The 16,669-nt window shown below is 54.5% G+C and overlaps 1 protein-coding gene across 1 annotated transcript; it reads left to right on the top strand.

Annotated features, from left to right (window-relative positions):
- Positions 1-3,848: 3,848 nt before the first annotated feature.
- On the top strand, positions 3,849-16,084 carry CYTIP (cytohesin 1 interacting protein). The gene is made up of 8 exons (XM_026852630.1): positions 3,849-4,034; positions 7,093-7,142; positions 7,470-7,524; positions 10,188-10,290; positions 10,423-10,516; positions 11,061-11,130; positions 13,864-13,930; positions 14,398-16,084. Exons 1-8 carry the CDS (start codon positions 3,879-3,881, stop codon positions 14,868-14,870), a joined length of 1,068 nt encoding a protein of 355 aa, XP_026708431.1. The 5' UTR covers positions 3,849-3,878; the 3' UTR covers positions 14,871-16,084.
- The last annotated feature ends 585 nt before the right edge of the window (positions 16,085-16,669 follow it).

Here is a 16,669-nt window from a genome sequence, read left to right as displayed (position 1 = left end):
CCAGGCGGTGCCGCGGAGGAGGCCGGAGCGCAGCAGCCCCGGGCCCTGGCCTGCAAGGCGGCCGTCGGGGTGCGGGTGAGGGACGTGGGGCGCGGGGCTGGTGCGGGTGCGTGGCATCCCCCCGGTGCGGGGGCAGCACCTGGCTCTGAGACCACCGCCCCGCTCTTCGCTCTGATGGGAGATCTCATTTGTTTCTCCTCTCGGCTTGTTTGGAGATGAGTCACTGGGTTTCAGAGACGTAAAAGAGGGTTGCCTGAGGAACTGAAAGGCACTGGGTTTGTTTTCAAAGGCACTTGGCAGGGTGATTGCGAGCAGGAAAAGGGAAGAGGCTTTGAGTCACCGTAGTCCTCACATTACTCAGTGTGTTTAGCAAGCAGATGCCATCCCTGAGATACAGCTTACATTTCTCAGGAAAAAAGAGATCACTTTCCCCCTGTCGTGCATCGATTTTTAAACGTTTTTTGTTTGAAGGAGCATGGTGAAGGAGGTGAGAAACTCAAACTGCGAGCAGGGTCACTGCTGCCCCTTAACCCAGAGGGGCTCCCGCTGCACCTGCCCGGCAGCTCATTCTCCTTTCTGGAGGTGAAGGATGGAATCTGAAATCGTCCCTGTGGTGCCGCTGTGACGTGCAACGCATACCTGTCCCCGTCTGGCTGCCAGGAGAGGCACCGGCCCGCCAGCCACAAACCTTCCTCCAGCTGTGTGCACCAGATGTTTTCTGACGGGGTATTTTTCTCTTGCAAGATACTGGGTTTTCGAGGGGCGAATGTTTAAGATGGGAACGTACCGACCCTCCAGGGCCATGAGCAGAGCCCCCGGCGCAGGGCAGCCCCGTGCCGCCGCTCTCCCGGAGTCCCCGTGCCACAGCACTCGCCTTCCCCAGTGCCCAGGGCAGAGCACGGGCAGCGGCGCGAGCTGGGACACCTCGGTGTAAAGGGGGAACGTTACCCAGAAACATGAACTTCTGTGGCACTGATGGTGCTTAGAGAATGAATAGTTTGACCTTGGGCCAGAGCATGTTATTTTTTTCATTCCAGATAGCTGCCAAATATAAAAATGTTTCAGTGGCCATATTTTAAATTGGTTATACTAAATAATGTACACTACTAACCCAGCCTTTGGCTGAAGCAAGAAATGATGTTCCTCAGGATCCCCGGGAAGACATGGGTGGGCAACATCCTTCACCCAACCACGTCTGCGGGCTCGCTCCCCGGGCAGTCACAGGGCAAGGCGTCAGGACTGCCATGAAATAAGAATAAAAGCAAAAATCCCCTTCACTATTCTAGCCCAAAGCATTGCCAACACTGCTGCAAAAGTGGACAAATACCATTCTCCTGCCTGCTGTGTCACCGGTATCTCCTGCAGAATCCGGGTTTTATCTGCCCTTTGCCAGACTAGAGGCTGGGTGTCGGGAAGAAGTGCTGGTGTGCCGCAGCCGCCTTCTCTGGGTTGGCAGAACCCCCCCTGAGGGCAGGAGCCGTGCAGGGGTTCGGCTGGAGGACCCCGGGGGGGGGAGGAGAGGCACAGCTTGCTCCGCCCGGCTGCAGGGGGCCCCTGGGCTGCTGTGGACCCCCCTGCCAAGGGGGTGTTTCCCCAGCAGTGCTGAACCTGCACCCAGACAGGGTCCCCCCCACTGTACTGCTGGTGATTGCTGCCAGCCCAATTCTGCAAAAGGTCCTTTATTTTTGGTGAAAACTGGTGACTTCATTTTTTAAAAAGTCTTTCGTGATGTGACAACAATGTGGAAAAAATTCTTTAATTTTCATCAGCTGGAAAGATCACCCCACGCAGGGCATAACTCCGTGCCTGCTTTGCGAAGGAAGGCATTTTCCAGGCTCGATTATCCCCATCTCTTCTCCAGTCTGGCACTTGCTTTTTCCCTCCATCTCACCCCGCTCCGCTGGACAGCGGGCCCTGCCTGGCCACCGCTGGCGAGGAGCCGGTTGCCCACAGGGCCGTGAGTGCAGGTACGTTGGAACATGCATGAAATGTTCTCTGGGTTGTCCCTCTGTCTGGGCACAGCAGAGCACCTCGAAGGGCACGGGATGGCTCCTGGATGGTTCGCAGCATGGCGGGAGGAGCAGCCGGTGCCATCCCGTGCCCATGCCGGTGCCGGTTGGGGCTGTGCTGACCCGCTGTGGGAGCGAGGGGGGAGGCAGCTCCTCCCTGGTGAGGTGCCACAGCAAGGGGCTGGGCGAGTAGGGGGAGGAAAATAAACTTACTGTGTCAGAAATGTGATAAAAATCAGCCAGGAAAAAAAAAAAAAAAGGGGGAAACAAAACCCTCCTGTGCTCGGAGTTAAATTTTACTTATCCTTTAGCTGCAAGGCCCGTCCCACCATGCTCATTGTTTTACTCCGAGCTTCTGCCAAGATCATGGTGTGATCTGTGGCGCTCTGCAGACCAAAACCCGATTGTTTCCAGTATAAGAGGAGATGCGGGTTTCTTTTTTAAATCGACACTCGTTTCAGAAACTCATTCTGCTGCTTTCACAATCCCTTACTTGAAAGCTTCACCTTTCCTGTGGGTGGGTGCTCTTGGCCGCAGCCGGACACCCGACCCGCGCCGCCCTCGCCGGCAGAGCTGGTGTGGCAGGCACAGAAACCAGCTCCGAACTGTGGAAAAAGTCTCTACTGTGAAAAATGAATGTCCCTTGTACACTTTTATTACTTCCCTGTTTTGACAGCAACAGCCTCGCTTTTCCCCTGCAAAGGCTCAAATGCCAGCAAGGGTTTATCGTGACAAACTCCAGTGCCTTTGGACATTTACCAACCTGGTGTTTCTCCAGCTGACTCAGCAAAAAATTGTAGAGCTCTTGCCCACCGACAGTGGGCAGTTTTTCACTGGAGTGAAAAAAACAAACCAGCCAAAATTCTGAGCTGTGAATTGTCCCAAGTGTGTTTGGTGCTGGGACAAAATCCCTTGGAAGAGAGGAACCCCCCGTAAATGTCGATTTTAGAGCAGCGGCTGGCCGCAGGGGTCGGGCCCCACTCTGGCCAGAGCCGGCTGGGAACGCTGGCAGGTCCCTGCAGCACTGTGTCAGGCGGGTGTGCGGGGCCGACGCCTGGGGGGTCTGGAGGGCACCCGGGGTGTTGCTGACGATCGCGCCCCCTGCCCACCCGCGTGGGCTCGGTGCGTGGCCCGGGCCGGGCACAGCGTGGCTGCCTCCCCCTCGCCTGGGCAGCCGGGAGAGGTGCAAGGGTGCCGTCTGGCCGAGGCTCTCCCGGCCCTGTGCCTGCCCCCACTCTGCCAAGGCAGCCCCTCGGGTCCCTTCCCTAGGCCCCGCGTTTGCTGCTTCGCTGGGGAGCCCTGCTCCTTGCCAACGGGCGGGCGCTGTGCTGAGGGCGCTGTGCTGCCCTTGCTCCGCGGGGGTTTCAGCTCCTGCTCTCGGGCTGTGGCCTGCAGATCTTCCTTCCCTCCCTGCGGCTGGAAAGTCACGCACGGGCACCGCTAGCCAACGACAGCATTCTGCTCCGGGCCTTGCCAGACGGTAACCTGAGTGATGCAGGGGATGCTGAGCAAGTGAGAGGACAAACAAGTTGAATTCAGGCAAGTGTCTGAAGCAAGTAGTGCTTTAAGGATGAATGATTGCAGAGAGAAGCAGCCGTTCAGTGAGAACTGTTGTGTGCGGGAATGGAAAAAAATTAAGCAGATTTCTTTAATTGCCAAGCCTAATTCTTAACTCTCCTTTGAGCACAACACATACCGAGCGCCCTGGCGATCTGCTAGAAGAGATTAACGTAACGTGCACCTAAACCACAGGTCACGTGGTGGCTTTCCGGCCTTGTACTTTTTGATTGCAGAGAGACGAGCGCATTTCAGTTTCCTCAGCCATGCCCCAGCGTTTGGCAAAGCTGCTCTGAGTGTCCCTCCTCCAGCATGGCTCTAAGGCGGCTCCTTCAGCAGAACCATAACGCCAACCTGGTAGGGCTCGGGGCCGGCCCTGCCGGCGGGGACGCGGCTCTGCCGATGGACAGCAGGAGGATCCAGCACTTGGCCAACACGGTGGGGACGCTGCCCCGCGGGCACAAGCAGGTACGGGGACCCTCCTGTGCTCCGGGAGCCGACGGCTCCTTCCTGCCCGCGTTTGCAGGGGCGAGCAGAACCGTTTGAGTTTTCCCGAGTGACCCCCCCCGTGTTCACTGCGACTCCTGGTTGCAGGGTGCTAGAAGGATTCCTGCTGGGTGCCTTTAGCCGGTTTGGGGACTGCAGTGAAATCTCTGCAGTGCTGGCAGCCTGGGAAGCTCCTGGGAGGAGCGAGGAAGAGGCATTCTGCCTGCGGGGGCTCGGGCACATGAAGTGCCTCTGCAGCCGAGATCTGCCCCGGCTGTGTTTCTTCCCCGTTCACAGCAGTGCTGGGCGCCAAAGGAGGCTCCTGCTGGCCGGGCGCTCCCTTAAACCGCGGTCACCGCAGTAGAGCCGCCTGGCTGGGCTGCCCTTTGCTCTGCAGTGCCGGCAGAAAGCGCCTACCACGAGTTATCTCCATCCAGATTTTGGAACATTTTGCTAGAACTGTTGGGGCTGGTTGGGCCGTCTCTCTCAGCTGGGCGTTTCCCCCAGAACAGCACATTTCTGTCGTTCGCAACTGGATTCCCACAAAACTCTTGCTGTTGCAGTAAATTGCCAGCTGAGCAATCCCAGCTTGGGTCTATTTGTCTGGCATGAAGAAGCCTAAATAGAAAATGTTTGAGACACATTATAATCTGAAAGTATTATCAGAAGAGTGGTACATAATATCTGTGCACTTAGGGCTTTGCTTTGTTCAGTAACGGAAAGGCACTTAATCCTTTTCTTTGCACAAGTGTGGGGAGATAAAGGGAAGCCAGAGCCAGACTAATCCTGGGAACGCTGCTGCTGGGCGGCATCCAGCTCCCTTTGTGCGGCGGCAGCGGCTGTGACGCGGCTGGGCCGGTTAAAGACGAACTCCAAGACGGGCGCCAGCCCCGAGGACGGCTCTGCGCGGGCCGTGCCGGGTGCTGCAGGGCCCAGCAGCCCGGGCCAGCGCCCACCGTGGGCTCTTTCACCTGTCGTGCTGTTTATTGTGACCCACTTGGCTCTCCCCCCTCTCCCGTAAACGCGTGTGTGTAACGTCGGGTGTTTCTGGGGGCGGTCAGGCTGTGGCATCGTTCTGTACTGCCAAAGGCATTTGGCCATACTGACTGCAAACATCTCAGTGATAAAATCCCTTATTCGTGGTTCATTTTTATGGGAAGGATCAATGTTTAACACTGATCCTGGCTTTTTCCAGAGACCCGCTCAGGCCCAGGCCCACCCAGCCTGCAGCAGGGCTCCTGATGCTCGGTGCCATGACCAGGCATCGCTAGCTCGGCAGTGCTACGCAGCCACCAGAACAAACCAGAGATAAGTGGCTGATTTAGGTGCTTCCTGCCTTTTCTGATGGGCATTAAGCTTATAAACACTCACAGATTTTTAGGGGAAAGGTACGAAAGCAAGGTGAGGTCTTGGCATAGCAGAGACGTGATTTGGGCTCACTAGTCACAGCGTGAGGGGGCCTGACGGCGATCCCTGGCCTCCCGAAGCTTGGAGCCTCACTCGCTTCAGCATTCTGAGGCGTCCCCACTGCCGGAGAGACACCCTGGTGCTGTGTGCCCGTCAGCCCCTCATCCTCCACAGGAGCCCAAGTGCCTGTGCGCCCCGAGGATGGAGCAGCCCAGCCGTAGCTCGTGGCCTGGGGCGGCCACTTGCCCAGCCACAGCCCCAGCTGGCCCCTTGCTCCCCAAGTGTGCCACAACAAAGCCAGGTGATCCACAGAGAGGGAATAGTCCTTCTCTCGTTCAGAAACACAGGGCTGCCATGTAGCTTTGGGTTTTTTTGTAATTATGCAAAAGAAGAGGACTGGGGACACTGCAGGGAGCAGTGGGAGGTCCATCTCCCATGGCCTGTCCATGCAGGGTCTCGTGAGCGGCCGTGCCTCTTGTCTTTCCCACTTCTACTGTCCATAGAAATTACACCTCCAGCAGTTCAGGGAGGAGTTTCCTGTCCCAAGTTCTTTTGCCATCAGAAAATATTCCTTGGGATTCAACCTGAATTTTCCCACGTGCTCTCATGCCTTTTCACAGCAATCTCTATCACGCTCAACAGCACCTCGCTGCCGCGGGCTCTTCCACCGCTACAGGCGTCTCCCAGCCAAGTCACTTCTGGTTCCAGACCTCTATCCCCCTCCGAAGTAGGTGTCTGTGAGTTTAGGACAGCAAATTGTGAAGGTGTCAAATCATCACGCCCATGCAAAATAAGCCTTGTGTTGCTTCTTATATTGGCTGGTGGTAGCTCAGCTCTCAGTCTTAGCTTGTTGCAGGAAAGGTTGGAGAGGTAACAGGTGGCAAATTTTTTCTACTGAAGTTGGAACGGGTACTGCATTGCCATCTTCCAGCAAGGATGCCCAGACGTTTTCTGGAGGTGAACAACTGAAAAATATATATTATGATGTGCTAAGAGTACCCATGTGGTTTTTTATTTTGGAAATATGGAATTTTATATTTAAAAGGTTTGGAAAAATGAAAAAGCTGACCTATAACCAGGGCTTTAGGCTTTTCCAGGGCTTAATTTCCAACATAAGAAGAATAAACGTGAATTCCCTCAACAACAGCCTCTTGTAGGTTAATGCAACCCTTCACACCAGAACGTGTCGCCGTTGCTACTTCACCTTGCAGCAATGCCAGTTAAACGTCCCCCACAGGCATCGATGTCAGACCCGTTACTCTGTAAAATTACTCTCTAGCTCACTTGGAAAGGAACCATAAGGTGGAGGAAGTCTGCTTGGGCAGGAGGGGGCCTCTTCCAAGCCTTGCAGGGAGCAGCCAGCATGCCCAGAGGCTGCTGCCTCTGCCTGGGCCCGGCGGAGCTCCCCGCCAGCATCTCACGGGTGGCTTTGGCTGTGACGGTGCGTTGTCTTGCATCCTGGACCTAGCTGCTCCTCCTCCTCATCTGACAGTTTAAATTCTTATTTGACTGAGGGAGAGGCTGCGTTGGTGCAAGCTGGTGCCGAGTTTTTCTCTAAACTGCTGACTTTAGCCATGTGCCTCAAAGAACCATGAACCTACTGACCCGTTTCCACTCCCATTTCTGGTTCCAGCTTGCCTTAGCCCGATCCAGCTCCCTGGGCGACTCCTCCAGGCCACAAAGGTATGAAGATATTCTTCTCTAATCATTGTTATTTACTTACCCTGCACGAAATGTGTGTCCTGGGAATCTTCCTGTTCAGCAGCCCTCACGGGACAAGGGTGCAAGGCCGGGAGTGGTGCCCGACACCTGGGACATGCAGGTGAAATCGTGACATTCAGTTTGAGTCAGCAAAGAGCAGGCACCACCACTGCAGCGTGGGGGAAGGCGTGCTGACACCCTGCGGGCATGGGGGGGGCGGGGGAGAGCACAACAGTTTTGGTTAGAAATAGAGTGCACAAAGTGTGGCACCCCAGCATCCGTACGGAATTCTGTGTGTTCTCCTTCCAGACACCTCGTTGCTATATTAAAAGAAGATAAAGAGACGTTTGGGTTTGAAATCCAGGTAAGACTTACAGGACACGTCGATTCATTTAGAAATAAAACATGGTGCAAACTCGTAGGTGTAACATCCTCAAAATTAAGACAGCCTGGAGCAGAGAATGGTATCTGTCAGCTCCTCATGAGAGCTGCAGACCTCACAGCACTGATACAGAACTAGGATGCATTTCCAAGGAATTTTTAAATAGCAAAGGTCACAGATGAGAACTTCTGGCCTGCTCACAAGTCAGAGCCTTGAACGTAGGAGAAATCTCATCCAAATCCAAATATGAGGCAATGCCAGTGTCTTCTTACCTCCATAAGTGAACATTTTGGGGCAGAATTGTGTATGAGAATATGTTCATATAAAAAAACGAGAGATAAAAAATTCCCTCTCCAAACATTACCTTATCCTATCATTTTACTACATCCTTTAACATATATAGAGACATATGGAGTTTTGAAGTAAATGTACAGTATTGGTATGGCTCTTAAGAAATAACTACTCAGCATGACTTTTGGGGGGCTAAACCATGTAGAAAGACATTTTGTTAGATGTAGAAGTCAGTAAATCAGCAAAAAAGTGGAAAAAAAATCAGGAAAAGTGGAATCTCACAGCCGTACTGCTAATGGGAGATTATCGTTCTGTAGATTTTTGTGAGAACCGTAACTCTTAGACCTGCTAAAATCCTAAACAAACAAAAGCCAATCCCGAGAGTACAAGGATGGAGTGTTGGGAGCAGCGGGATGTGGCAGCACCGCAGGGCTCGGGCTGACTGGGACCTGCAGGCAGGAGCCCGTTTCGGTGCCCCTGCGGCCCTCCCACACCCCCCCGGTTTCGGTGGCGGCAGCGCTGGGGCATCTTCAAAGGGCTTCCTGTATCTGTGCACAAAGGGAAACTGGTGTTTTCAGTGAAATGGGTCTATGAGGAAAAGCTTAACTTTTTCAAATTTGGTTCTGTGACTAATGAGCGGGTAAGCGTTCAGGTCGTGAACGGTGGCGAGCTTTCAGAAGGGAGGATAATTGAGTCAATTATTGGGCTTTTGTAGAAATCGTCAGGGCAGATTTTCATTATATGTGACGTTCTGATAAAAATAATTGTTCTTGGCACATTTTCTTCCTGAATGTACATTCAGCATGAGCACTTCACTAGAAAGTCCAGGCTATGGAATGGCAGCATCTGTCTGATACCAAGGATAAGCCATTATTTAGAAGCTATAATTTCATTACTACGAGTTAAATTTAGGCAGACCAGAACAAGATGATGTGAAACTCCAGGTCTACCATCTGCAGGGAGCACATGAGAACTACAGTGATGGCCGAACGCCAGAGCTTCTCCCACGCTATTGCTTCTTCTCCTCCTTCCCACTCATGGACCAGAGCCTGGGGTGAGGCGGACGAGTGGTAGCACGCCTGTCCCCTCAGTGCAGCCACCTCAAAGCTAGATGTCCCCTCCCAAACCACGGCCCGACGTCTGCTGCCGTCTGTCAGGAGCAGAAGGTACACGAGAGGGAAGTCCACCCCCAGGTCGGAGTGCTTCTCTTGGGGCCATCAGTCACACGCCGGAGATGTCCACACCTCTGTCCAGATGGCTCCCCTTGGGTGTGACGAGCCCCATCCCCCTTGTCCCGCTTGTCTTGCTCAAGCTGGGCCAGTCTTCCAGGTTAGTGGGTGAGACCTACCCCTCTGCACTAGGTAAAGACAAAACAGGCAAATGTCACCTGCAGTGGCTTGTCCTCCAAGACCCTCGTGCTTCACTTGGCGCTCTTGGTTTAGCCAGAAGTTCTAGTGTTGGTCTAAGGGCTGAAATCACTGCCTTGTGATTTGGCCAGATGATAAGCTCTGAACTCACCTGGTCTTCATCCCTGTTTGTTCTGTGCTGGCTGAGAAATTTGGGAATCTAACATGACTGCTTATATCCGGTTTAGATGTGGCTGCCACAGGTTTTCAGGAAGTTCAGCTTCAGTTTTAAATATCGGTAGGAAGATGTGGCTAAATACTGATATCTGCATGAAAGCAAGAAGACATTTCCTGTCAGTGCAAGATCTGGTCATCACCCACTTTTGCATTTTTCTAAATACGTGTCGGCGCTGATAATCACATGATGGATTTGTACCGAGAATTACTTAATGTATGTTTAAATGTGTACGTCAAGAATTAAAAGCACTTTGGAGGGAGTGTGGGGCCATGTGTGGATAATGAGTTTAAGAGGCCGCAAGAGCCAAAGAAGAGTTCAACTCTTTGCTTTTCAGTTCTCACTGGGAACCAGTTTATCTGTCAGCACCAGCACTCGCTGTGAGTGGGAGTCCAGCACCTGCACAGCCCGGGTCACCCTGCCCTGCTGCGCTGGGAACGTGACATACCCTTCCAGAGAGCGGTCCACATCCCTGCTAACAGATATTCTTGACTGAAGTCACTCAGTTTTTCATAATGCATAACCAACTTGCTTTAAAATTTATTTTTTTTTTCCCAAAACCAACATACATCTGTCAGGTGTCTGCTGTTCTCTATCATAAGAACGCAATTTCTAATTGTTAGGTTATCACATTTTGGTGTTCTCACTTGCATGATACTGTACCCTGCTCATCACAGCCTTTTCATTCAAAAAAACGTGTAGAAAGGCTATTAATTTTAAAAATTGTTTTCGTGCCTTTAATATCGGTAACACTGTGACTTTGGTATGAACAGACAATCAGATTTCCGCACCAAAATGATAACTCCCTGGAGGTATGCACCTGTGTCTGCAAAATTCAAGAAGAAAGTCCTGCCCATCTCTCTGGCCTCCAGATCGGTAACTATTCATGGCTTTTCCTGCTGTGGGTGGCCTCGTCTTGCTTCTCTCCCAATTACTTTTATTGGAGAGCATGTGGAGGGCATGCGTGTGCTGCAGATGCTGACTTTCACCTCTCTGTGTCTCTAACAGGCGATATCCTCTCCGGCATCAACGGCGTGAACACGGATGGGTTTAGTCACAAGCAAATAGTAGACTTGATAAAGTCTTCAGGGAACTATTTAAGGTAGGCATCCCTCCTTCTTAGCTTAATAGTCTCTCCCGCTGGAAGCCAAGAAAGCTTCTCGTGCGACCCTGCGGGCCTGTGCTGTCTCAGGGGCAGAAACCCCCGTGGGTTGGGTTGTGCAGCAGGTGAGGACTCGGGAGGGGGACCGGGGCTCTGGGAAGGGGCACTGGTGTTGACCCTCCTGGCCCTTTTTCTCCTGCTCTTGCCACGCTTTTGCTCATCTTGCACGAGCACCGCTGGTGCTGATTGCAGGCTTGGAGGAGAGGGTTTGGATGGGTGGGTGCTCCCTGTCCCCCACCTGCAGCCGCTCCCCGGGAGCCCTGCGGCACCCTGTGCTGCGCCGCAGGGGGGGTGAGCTGGGGTGAGCTGCGGTGATCTGTGGTGAGCTGCGGTGAGCTGGGGTGAGCTGTGGTGATCTGGGGTGATCTGGGGTGATCTGCAGTGTGATGTGATCTGGTGCAATGCTGCGGCGTGGGGCTCATCAGCCTTGGCAGTGCCCAGCACTCCTCTTCCATTCGGTGCCAACATCTCCCGCTCCTCACAGGTTAGAGACTGTCAACGGGGCCATGTTTCTGCGGAAAATGGAGCTCGAGACCAAGCTGCAGCTACTGAAGGTAATATAATGGGTTCGCTCATCCACTGCTGAACACAGAGGGCTGCTGTGGATTCACTGCTGAGGGGGTGGGTGGGTGTCCTGGCAGGGGGCACACCCCTACGTGTTCCCTGCCACCAGCACCCCCAGACACTGGCCCTCTAATATTTTCCGTGTAGTTTTTTGGCAATACTTTCCCGCACAGTAATTTGAGGTGCCAGCACCCCAGCATGTCTCTCCACTCACCCCACTGTAGCTGCGCAGGGGCCGGGCCTCGGTCAGCCTGAGTGAGGAGTTTTTCCTTACGGCAACTCTGTGCTGAAATCCTCCATGCAGGAGTGTGGCATTTTAAAAAGTGTGTTAAAGCTCAATCTGGTGAGAACAACCCTCCTGCCCAATGGGTTGGGCTTGCCCGGGCTGAGCGGCAGGGGCAGGGTTTGCCCTATGTACCATGCCCAGGGGGAGCGATCTCATGTTTAGTATTTAGCATGTTTAAAACAATGTTCATTTCATTTGGTTCATGCTGCATTTATGAGAGCATGGCACGGGGTGTTGTCATTTGCTGTGTGCCACTGATGCTGTAGATGGAGGAAATGGGGGGCTGGATGGTCCCAAGCTCCCCCGGTCTGTGCTGGCGGGGTGCTGAGGCAGTGCTGGGCTGTGCGGGTTGTGTCTTGGTCACCCTCACTTCGCCTTAGAAGATGGTAGCAGCAAGGAGACCAGGGTGAGAGCTCCGTGAGCTGGGCTTCCCCTCCGAGGCTCATTAAACTGGTGGGGGCTATGGGGTCGCTTTTGGGAACAGCCGGGATGGGTTTAGGCGTCGCTCCCCCGCTGCTGGTGCTCCCTGCGGGGCTGGGGCTGGGGCAAACCCCTGCACCCTGGCGGGGCCCAGCCTGGTGGGATGCGTTGGGAGGCTGGCGTGGGCACAGGGGCCACGTGGTGGGAGCTGGGGCAGTGGATGGGGATGCTGAGACTGCCCAGCCGGCTGGCAGACGTGGCTGGAGAGCTCATCGCTGTGTTAGTGAGAATGCAGCAGCAGGACGCTGCCGTCCCGGGCATGCCCAGTGCCCCTTGGCAGGCCCTTCGCTCTGGTCCCTTAGAAATCCGGAGGAAATAAGCAGTAAAGCCACCAGGAATGGGCTATCGCTCTCCCCCCATGCTTCTTTCCGGGGAAATTATAGCACTGACATCTCAAAATCTGCTGTGAAAGGTTTTGTTTCAAGAGGGGAGGTTTTAGATATCAGCTGTTTCCCAGAAGTGCCAAACCTCTGCAAGGAGCGTTGTTACAGAGTAAAACCCAGGTGTGTGCCCGGCCCTGCGCTCTCACGCCACAGTGGAAAGAACCCAGTTGTGTTTCTGTCTGCGCTGCCTTACGGAGGGGGTGCTCGCGGGGTGCAAACCCCCGTAACCGCAGTGAGACGGCAGCATGCCCGCGGGTGCCCAGCTCTGCGGTTCGGCCGCTGCAGCCAGCGCAGCACCCGTGGGGGGCTCGGCCACGCCGGGGAACGGGCCCCCGCAGCCCTCTGACAGTCCCACAGCCACTGAGAACTGGGAGAAACCAAAGAGGTCGTTGCTCTTCTGGCTGGGGGCGGATGGGGAAAACCTTTGGGCACCTCCTCATCATCTCTTGCATACCATTTCCTGGATTTAGTTGAATTAAAACTTCCAAAACCTACTTTACTCAGCACTGTATAAGCCGACTTCTCTAGTCTAATTGTCCTGAAGAGCTGTCATTGCTCCTGTTCTGCGGGTGAGCCTGTTTTGTGCTGGTTTTTGGGCAGTTTTGGGGAGGCTGGAGCCCGCCGTACCCCCAGTTTGGGGACGGCTGCCCACCCAACCCGCGCCTGCCAGCCCTGAGGCCCCAGCACCCCAACACGTGGTGTCCAAACCCGCTGGGAAGGGGTTCAGCGGGGAGAGCAGCCGGGAAAGGGCTTGTTTCCCAGAGCCCTTGTAGATGGCTGAGCGACCCCCAGGACCCGTTGCCCTGCTGGGGGCTGCTGGGCCTCGGTGGGGTGCTGGGGCTTGCTGTGATGGCTTTCATTTTGTGATTGATCTCTCTGAAATGTGGAAAAGGGAAAAAATGTAGCTGCAGTTTGCCCACAGAGACCAATTCGGGTGTGTAAACGTGTGGTTTGCCAGCCGGTCCAGCTGCAGGTCTGCGGTGCGCCGGGTTCATGCAGTTCACCGGGAAGTGCCTCCACGCAGAGGTTCACCTTCTTGTTGGTTCTTTTTTATCAGCTACTCAGTAGTTTATTTTTACACCAAAAGCTGACCTGCAACAGAGGGAAAGCAAGCTGCTGCTCAGCACTGGCTGGCTGGCAGCTGTAAGGTTGCACGGGGCGGCGTGTCCTCCACGGCCAGCTGCGCCATCCCCAGAATCAGGGGGGGGTGCCCCGATCCTGGCTCGCTCCGGAGCCTCGGGGGGTGGAGGGGGGCGGCCTGCGGGGAGCTGGGGTCCCGCGGCTGGGGGGGGGCAGCCTGCGGGGAGCTGGGCTCCCACGGTTGGCCGGGTGTCAGGCTGCTTCTCTTTAAATCAGGTTTGCACAGTACCTCTGCCGAAGCACCCAAGGCACGTGTGGACTTGTGCTTTCTGCAAGGGATTTGCTAAGCTCGGGGAAAATAGTCTCAGTCAAAAGAGGAACGTACAAACGCTTCCTGTAGGTGACCTGTACTTTCTAGATATGCTGTTTTCTTTACAAGTGTTTCATACTTCTGCGAAAGTGCAGGAGTGACTGAGCCCTGTTTCTCCTCACAGCAAACTCTGCAGCAGAAATGGGTGGAGGTGCGCTCTCTGCTCGTGCGGGAACAGCGCTTGCTGCACGGTACGTCCTCGTTTCCGGGTAGGAAACCGCAGCGCTGCCGAGTCCCCCTGTGGAAACACTCTCTGATCAGTAAAAACTCAATTCTTGAACCTGATTTTCATTTGCTTTCTTTTACCCCTGTTACGAAGGCCTGGGGCTGGCCCTGGGGTAGCTTTTTTTTTCTGGGAGTAATGAATTTGGACGCTGCTTGACTAATGCAGACCGAAGGCTCTTTTGCCTGAGCTCTGGGAAAGGAGTCGATGTGGGTTGCAAAGTTTGTTTCCATTCTTACTTTGGACTTACCGGGGGAGAGTGCTGTTTGTTTGGTTGGTTTAAATGGGTTGCCCGGGGAGCAGCTTTAACCCTGCAGGTGGGGCCGAGAGCGCCCCACAGCTGGGTTGCAGCTCCCCGAGGGGAAGGGGGGCCGTGGCGCTTCCCGCACTCCGGCCTCGGGGTGAGTAACGCTCCCCCTCGCCTTCTGCTTCCAGGGGAGGTGAACGACAACGCTCTGCCGAGCGCGCTGGAGCTGGAGGGGTCCAGCCTGCTTGATGGCAGCGCCACGCCGGGACCCCTCTTCCCGACGCAGCCTCGCTTCCCCAGCGAGAGCAGCTCCCGCAGCCGCCTCAGCTCCATGACCCTGGGCAGCGAGGATAGCTTCTGCCTGAGCGGTGCCTTTGAGGACTCCGCCGCCGAGAGCCTGAGCCGCCAGTCGAGCGTGGACGACGACTGCTTCTTCCCCAGGGACGGGGACGGCGCTGCCGGCAGGTCCTCCCTGCGGAGGAACCGCAGCATCAGCCTGGCCAGCAGCGGCTCCATGTCCCCGCTCTGGGAGGGCGGCAGCCGCACCAGTAGTTTTGGGACCCTCCCGCGGAAGAGCAGGAGATCCAGTGTCCGAAAGCAGCTTTTGAAATTCATTCCAGGCCTTCACTGGGCGGTGGAAGAGGAAGAAAGTCGGGTCTGACATCGCACCGTCATCCCCGACGCGTGGGAGCGCTGCGTGGCCTGGGACGGGGCAGAGCTCGCCCAGAAGCGCGCAGGGTGGCGCGGCGTGGCGTCTTCCAGGCAGCAGTACCGATGATATTTAAAAAGCTTTGGGCTTTTTAATTATTTTAATTTTTAATCAGGGCACACTGTGGACCTCTTCGTTAATGTGAAAAATGACTAACTCTGAAGTGTGAAGGACATTTGCAGAACTTCCTCACCATACTTTAGTGTTAATAACGGTTTTTAATTGAATGCAGAAATGATAGCTATTTATTTCCTGCTACTGAAGTCATAGTCTTCCAAAGGTCTTTAATAAAGCAAGTGCTTCGACTAAACCCACCGACAGTCCCGTTCGACAGAGCCCAGTGTGTGGGACAGAGACAGACCCTGGCAGTAATGTACTGAAATGAAGGGCAGAGATTCCCCCGTGGTTTGCAGCAGGTGATTTACGCGGGTGTGCTGGAGCATAATACTCCAGGGATTTGGAGGAGAAAGGACCCTCCTGAGCACACCCGCAGCCCTCTGCTGTGCTGGTGCAGGGGGAGCCAGCAGAGCCCCGAGCAGCTCCGCGCACCCGGAGCAGGAGGAGCGCGCCCAAGAGCACCGGTGGGATGATCTGAGCTCTTGAAGGCGAGCGAGGTGAGGGCAGAGGGTGTGCGGCAGGGATGAGCAGGGTTGTGCTGCGCCTGGAGGAGGTGACAGGTCGCAGGTCGCGCTCTGCGGACCTCTTCCGAGGGCTGTGCCGGGGACCCTGTCCCTCTGCAGCCCCAGCGCGGCAGGAGGTGCCCCTTGGGCTGGTGTTTCTGCTGCTCGTCCTCAGGCAGATCATCAGCTGCTCCCATTTCTCCAGGAGCAGAGGCTTCAGGCAGTAAGATTAACTTAATGGCTCATATGAAGTGATTTAATAAATACGGCATAGAAGTGAAGAAAAAGAGAAATTTTATCTCCCTCTCACACAGCACAGAAATAGGCCATTTGTTCAGCCCAAGCAGCCTAATTATGTTTTTCAGATACAACTGGAAGAATTTTAAAGATAATTTAAATACCTTGTGTGACTCATTCGTCTTCTGACCGAGCAGACCGTGTGGTTGTTTACCACTCGGATACTACTGTGGCAAGATTTCCTGGTCTTTTCAGAAAGCTCAGGCTGAACCCAATAGCTTCTATCCAAGGTGAACCCCGAATAAAAACAACCCCTTCCCAATACTTCTCTAATTAATAAATGTTGCTAAGCCAGCAGAATCTGTACTGGCATCTGTAATTTCTCTTAAAAGGATTAGGTAGATGGTAATATGGCAAGTCTCCAGGAGAGCAGCTCACGAGGCTTTTACGTACGGGACTGCTGTTGTGTCAGTGCTGCTGAAGCGAGCAGCCGTGCTTGGTTCAGCCTGTGAGCCCCTCTGCCGTCGGCTCAGCCCCAGCCCCGGGCCGGAGGGGGCTCCGGCCTGGCACCCAAACACCACTCGTCAGCCCAGACTGGGGCATTTCGGGTGCTGGTCTGGGCTCTGCAGCTCGTGGCTAGACATCGAGTGTTTTGCCTGTGATTTGCTGTCTCAAGACAGAGCTTTGCTGTTCTTTGCCAGTAACACCAGCTGAGAGGAGAACAAAAGGTAGAGAAGGTTTCTGTTTGGACAAACGGTGGGGTTAAAGCCAGATACATGGGTGTGGAAGCAACTGTGCACAATAACCAGAACATCTGGTGAAGCTTGTCGTAGTGCCCCGTGGAGAACAGACAGCTCAGCACTTAGGAAGGGACCTTGAACTCCGTCCCACGGT

Source organism: Athene cunicularia (assembly GCF_003259725.1).
Source record: "Athene cunicularia isolate RWA chromosome 7 unlocalized genomic scaffold, athCun1 chr7_part1, whole genome shotgun sequence".
NCBI classification, from domain to species: Eukaryota; Metazoa; Chordata; class Aves; order Strigiformes; family Strigidae; genus Athene; species Athene cunicularia.
This window is presented reverse-complemented; position numbering and strand designations above follow the sequence as displayed.

Bases quoted from the DNA above. Each gene is read 5' to 3' on its own strand.
- CYTIP (XM_026852630.1), top strand. From the start codon at position 3,879: ATGGCTCTAAGGCGGCTCCTTCAGCAGAACCATAACGCCAACCTGGTA. The intron at 4,035-7,092 runs GTACGGGGACCC...TTCTGGTTCCAG, and splicing joins TGCCCCGCGGGCACAAGCAG to CTTGCCTTAGCCCGATCCAG. The intron at 13,931-14,397 runs GTACGTCCTCGT...TTCTGCTTCCAG, and splicing joins GGAACAGCGCTTGCTGCACG to GGGAGGTGAACGACAACGCT.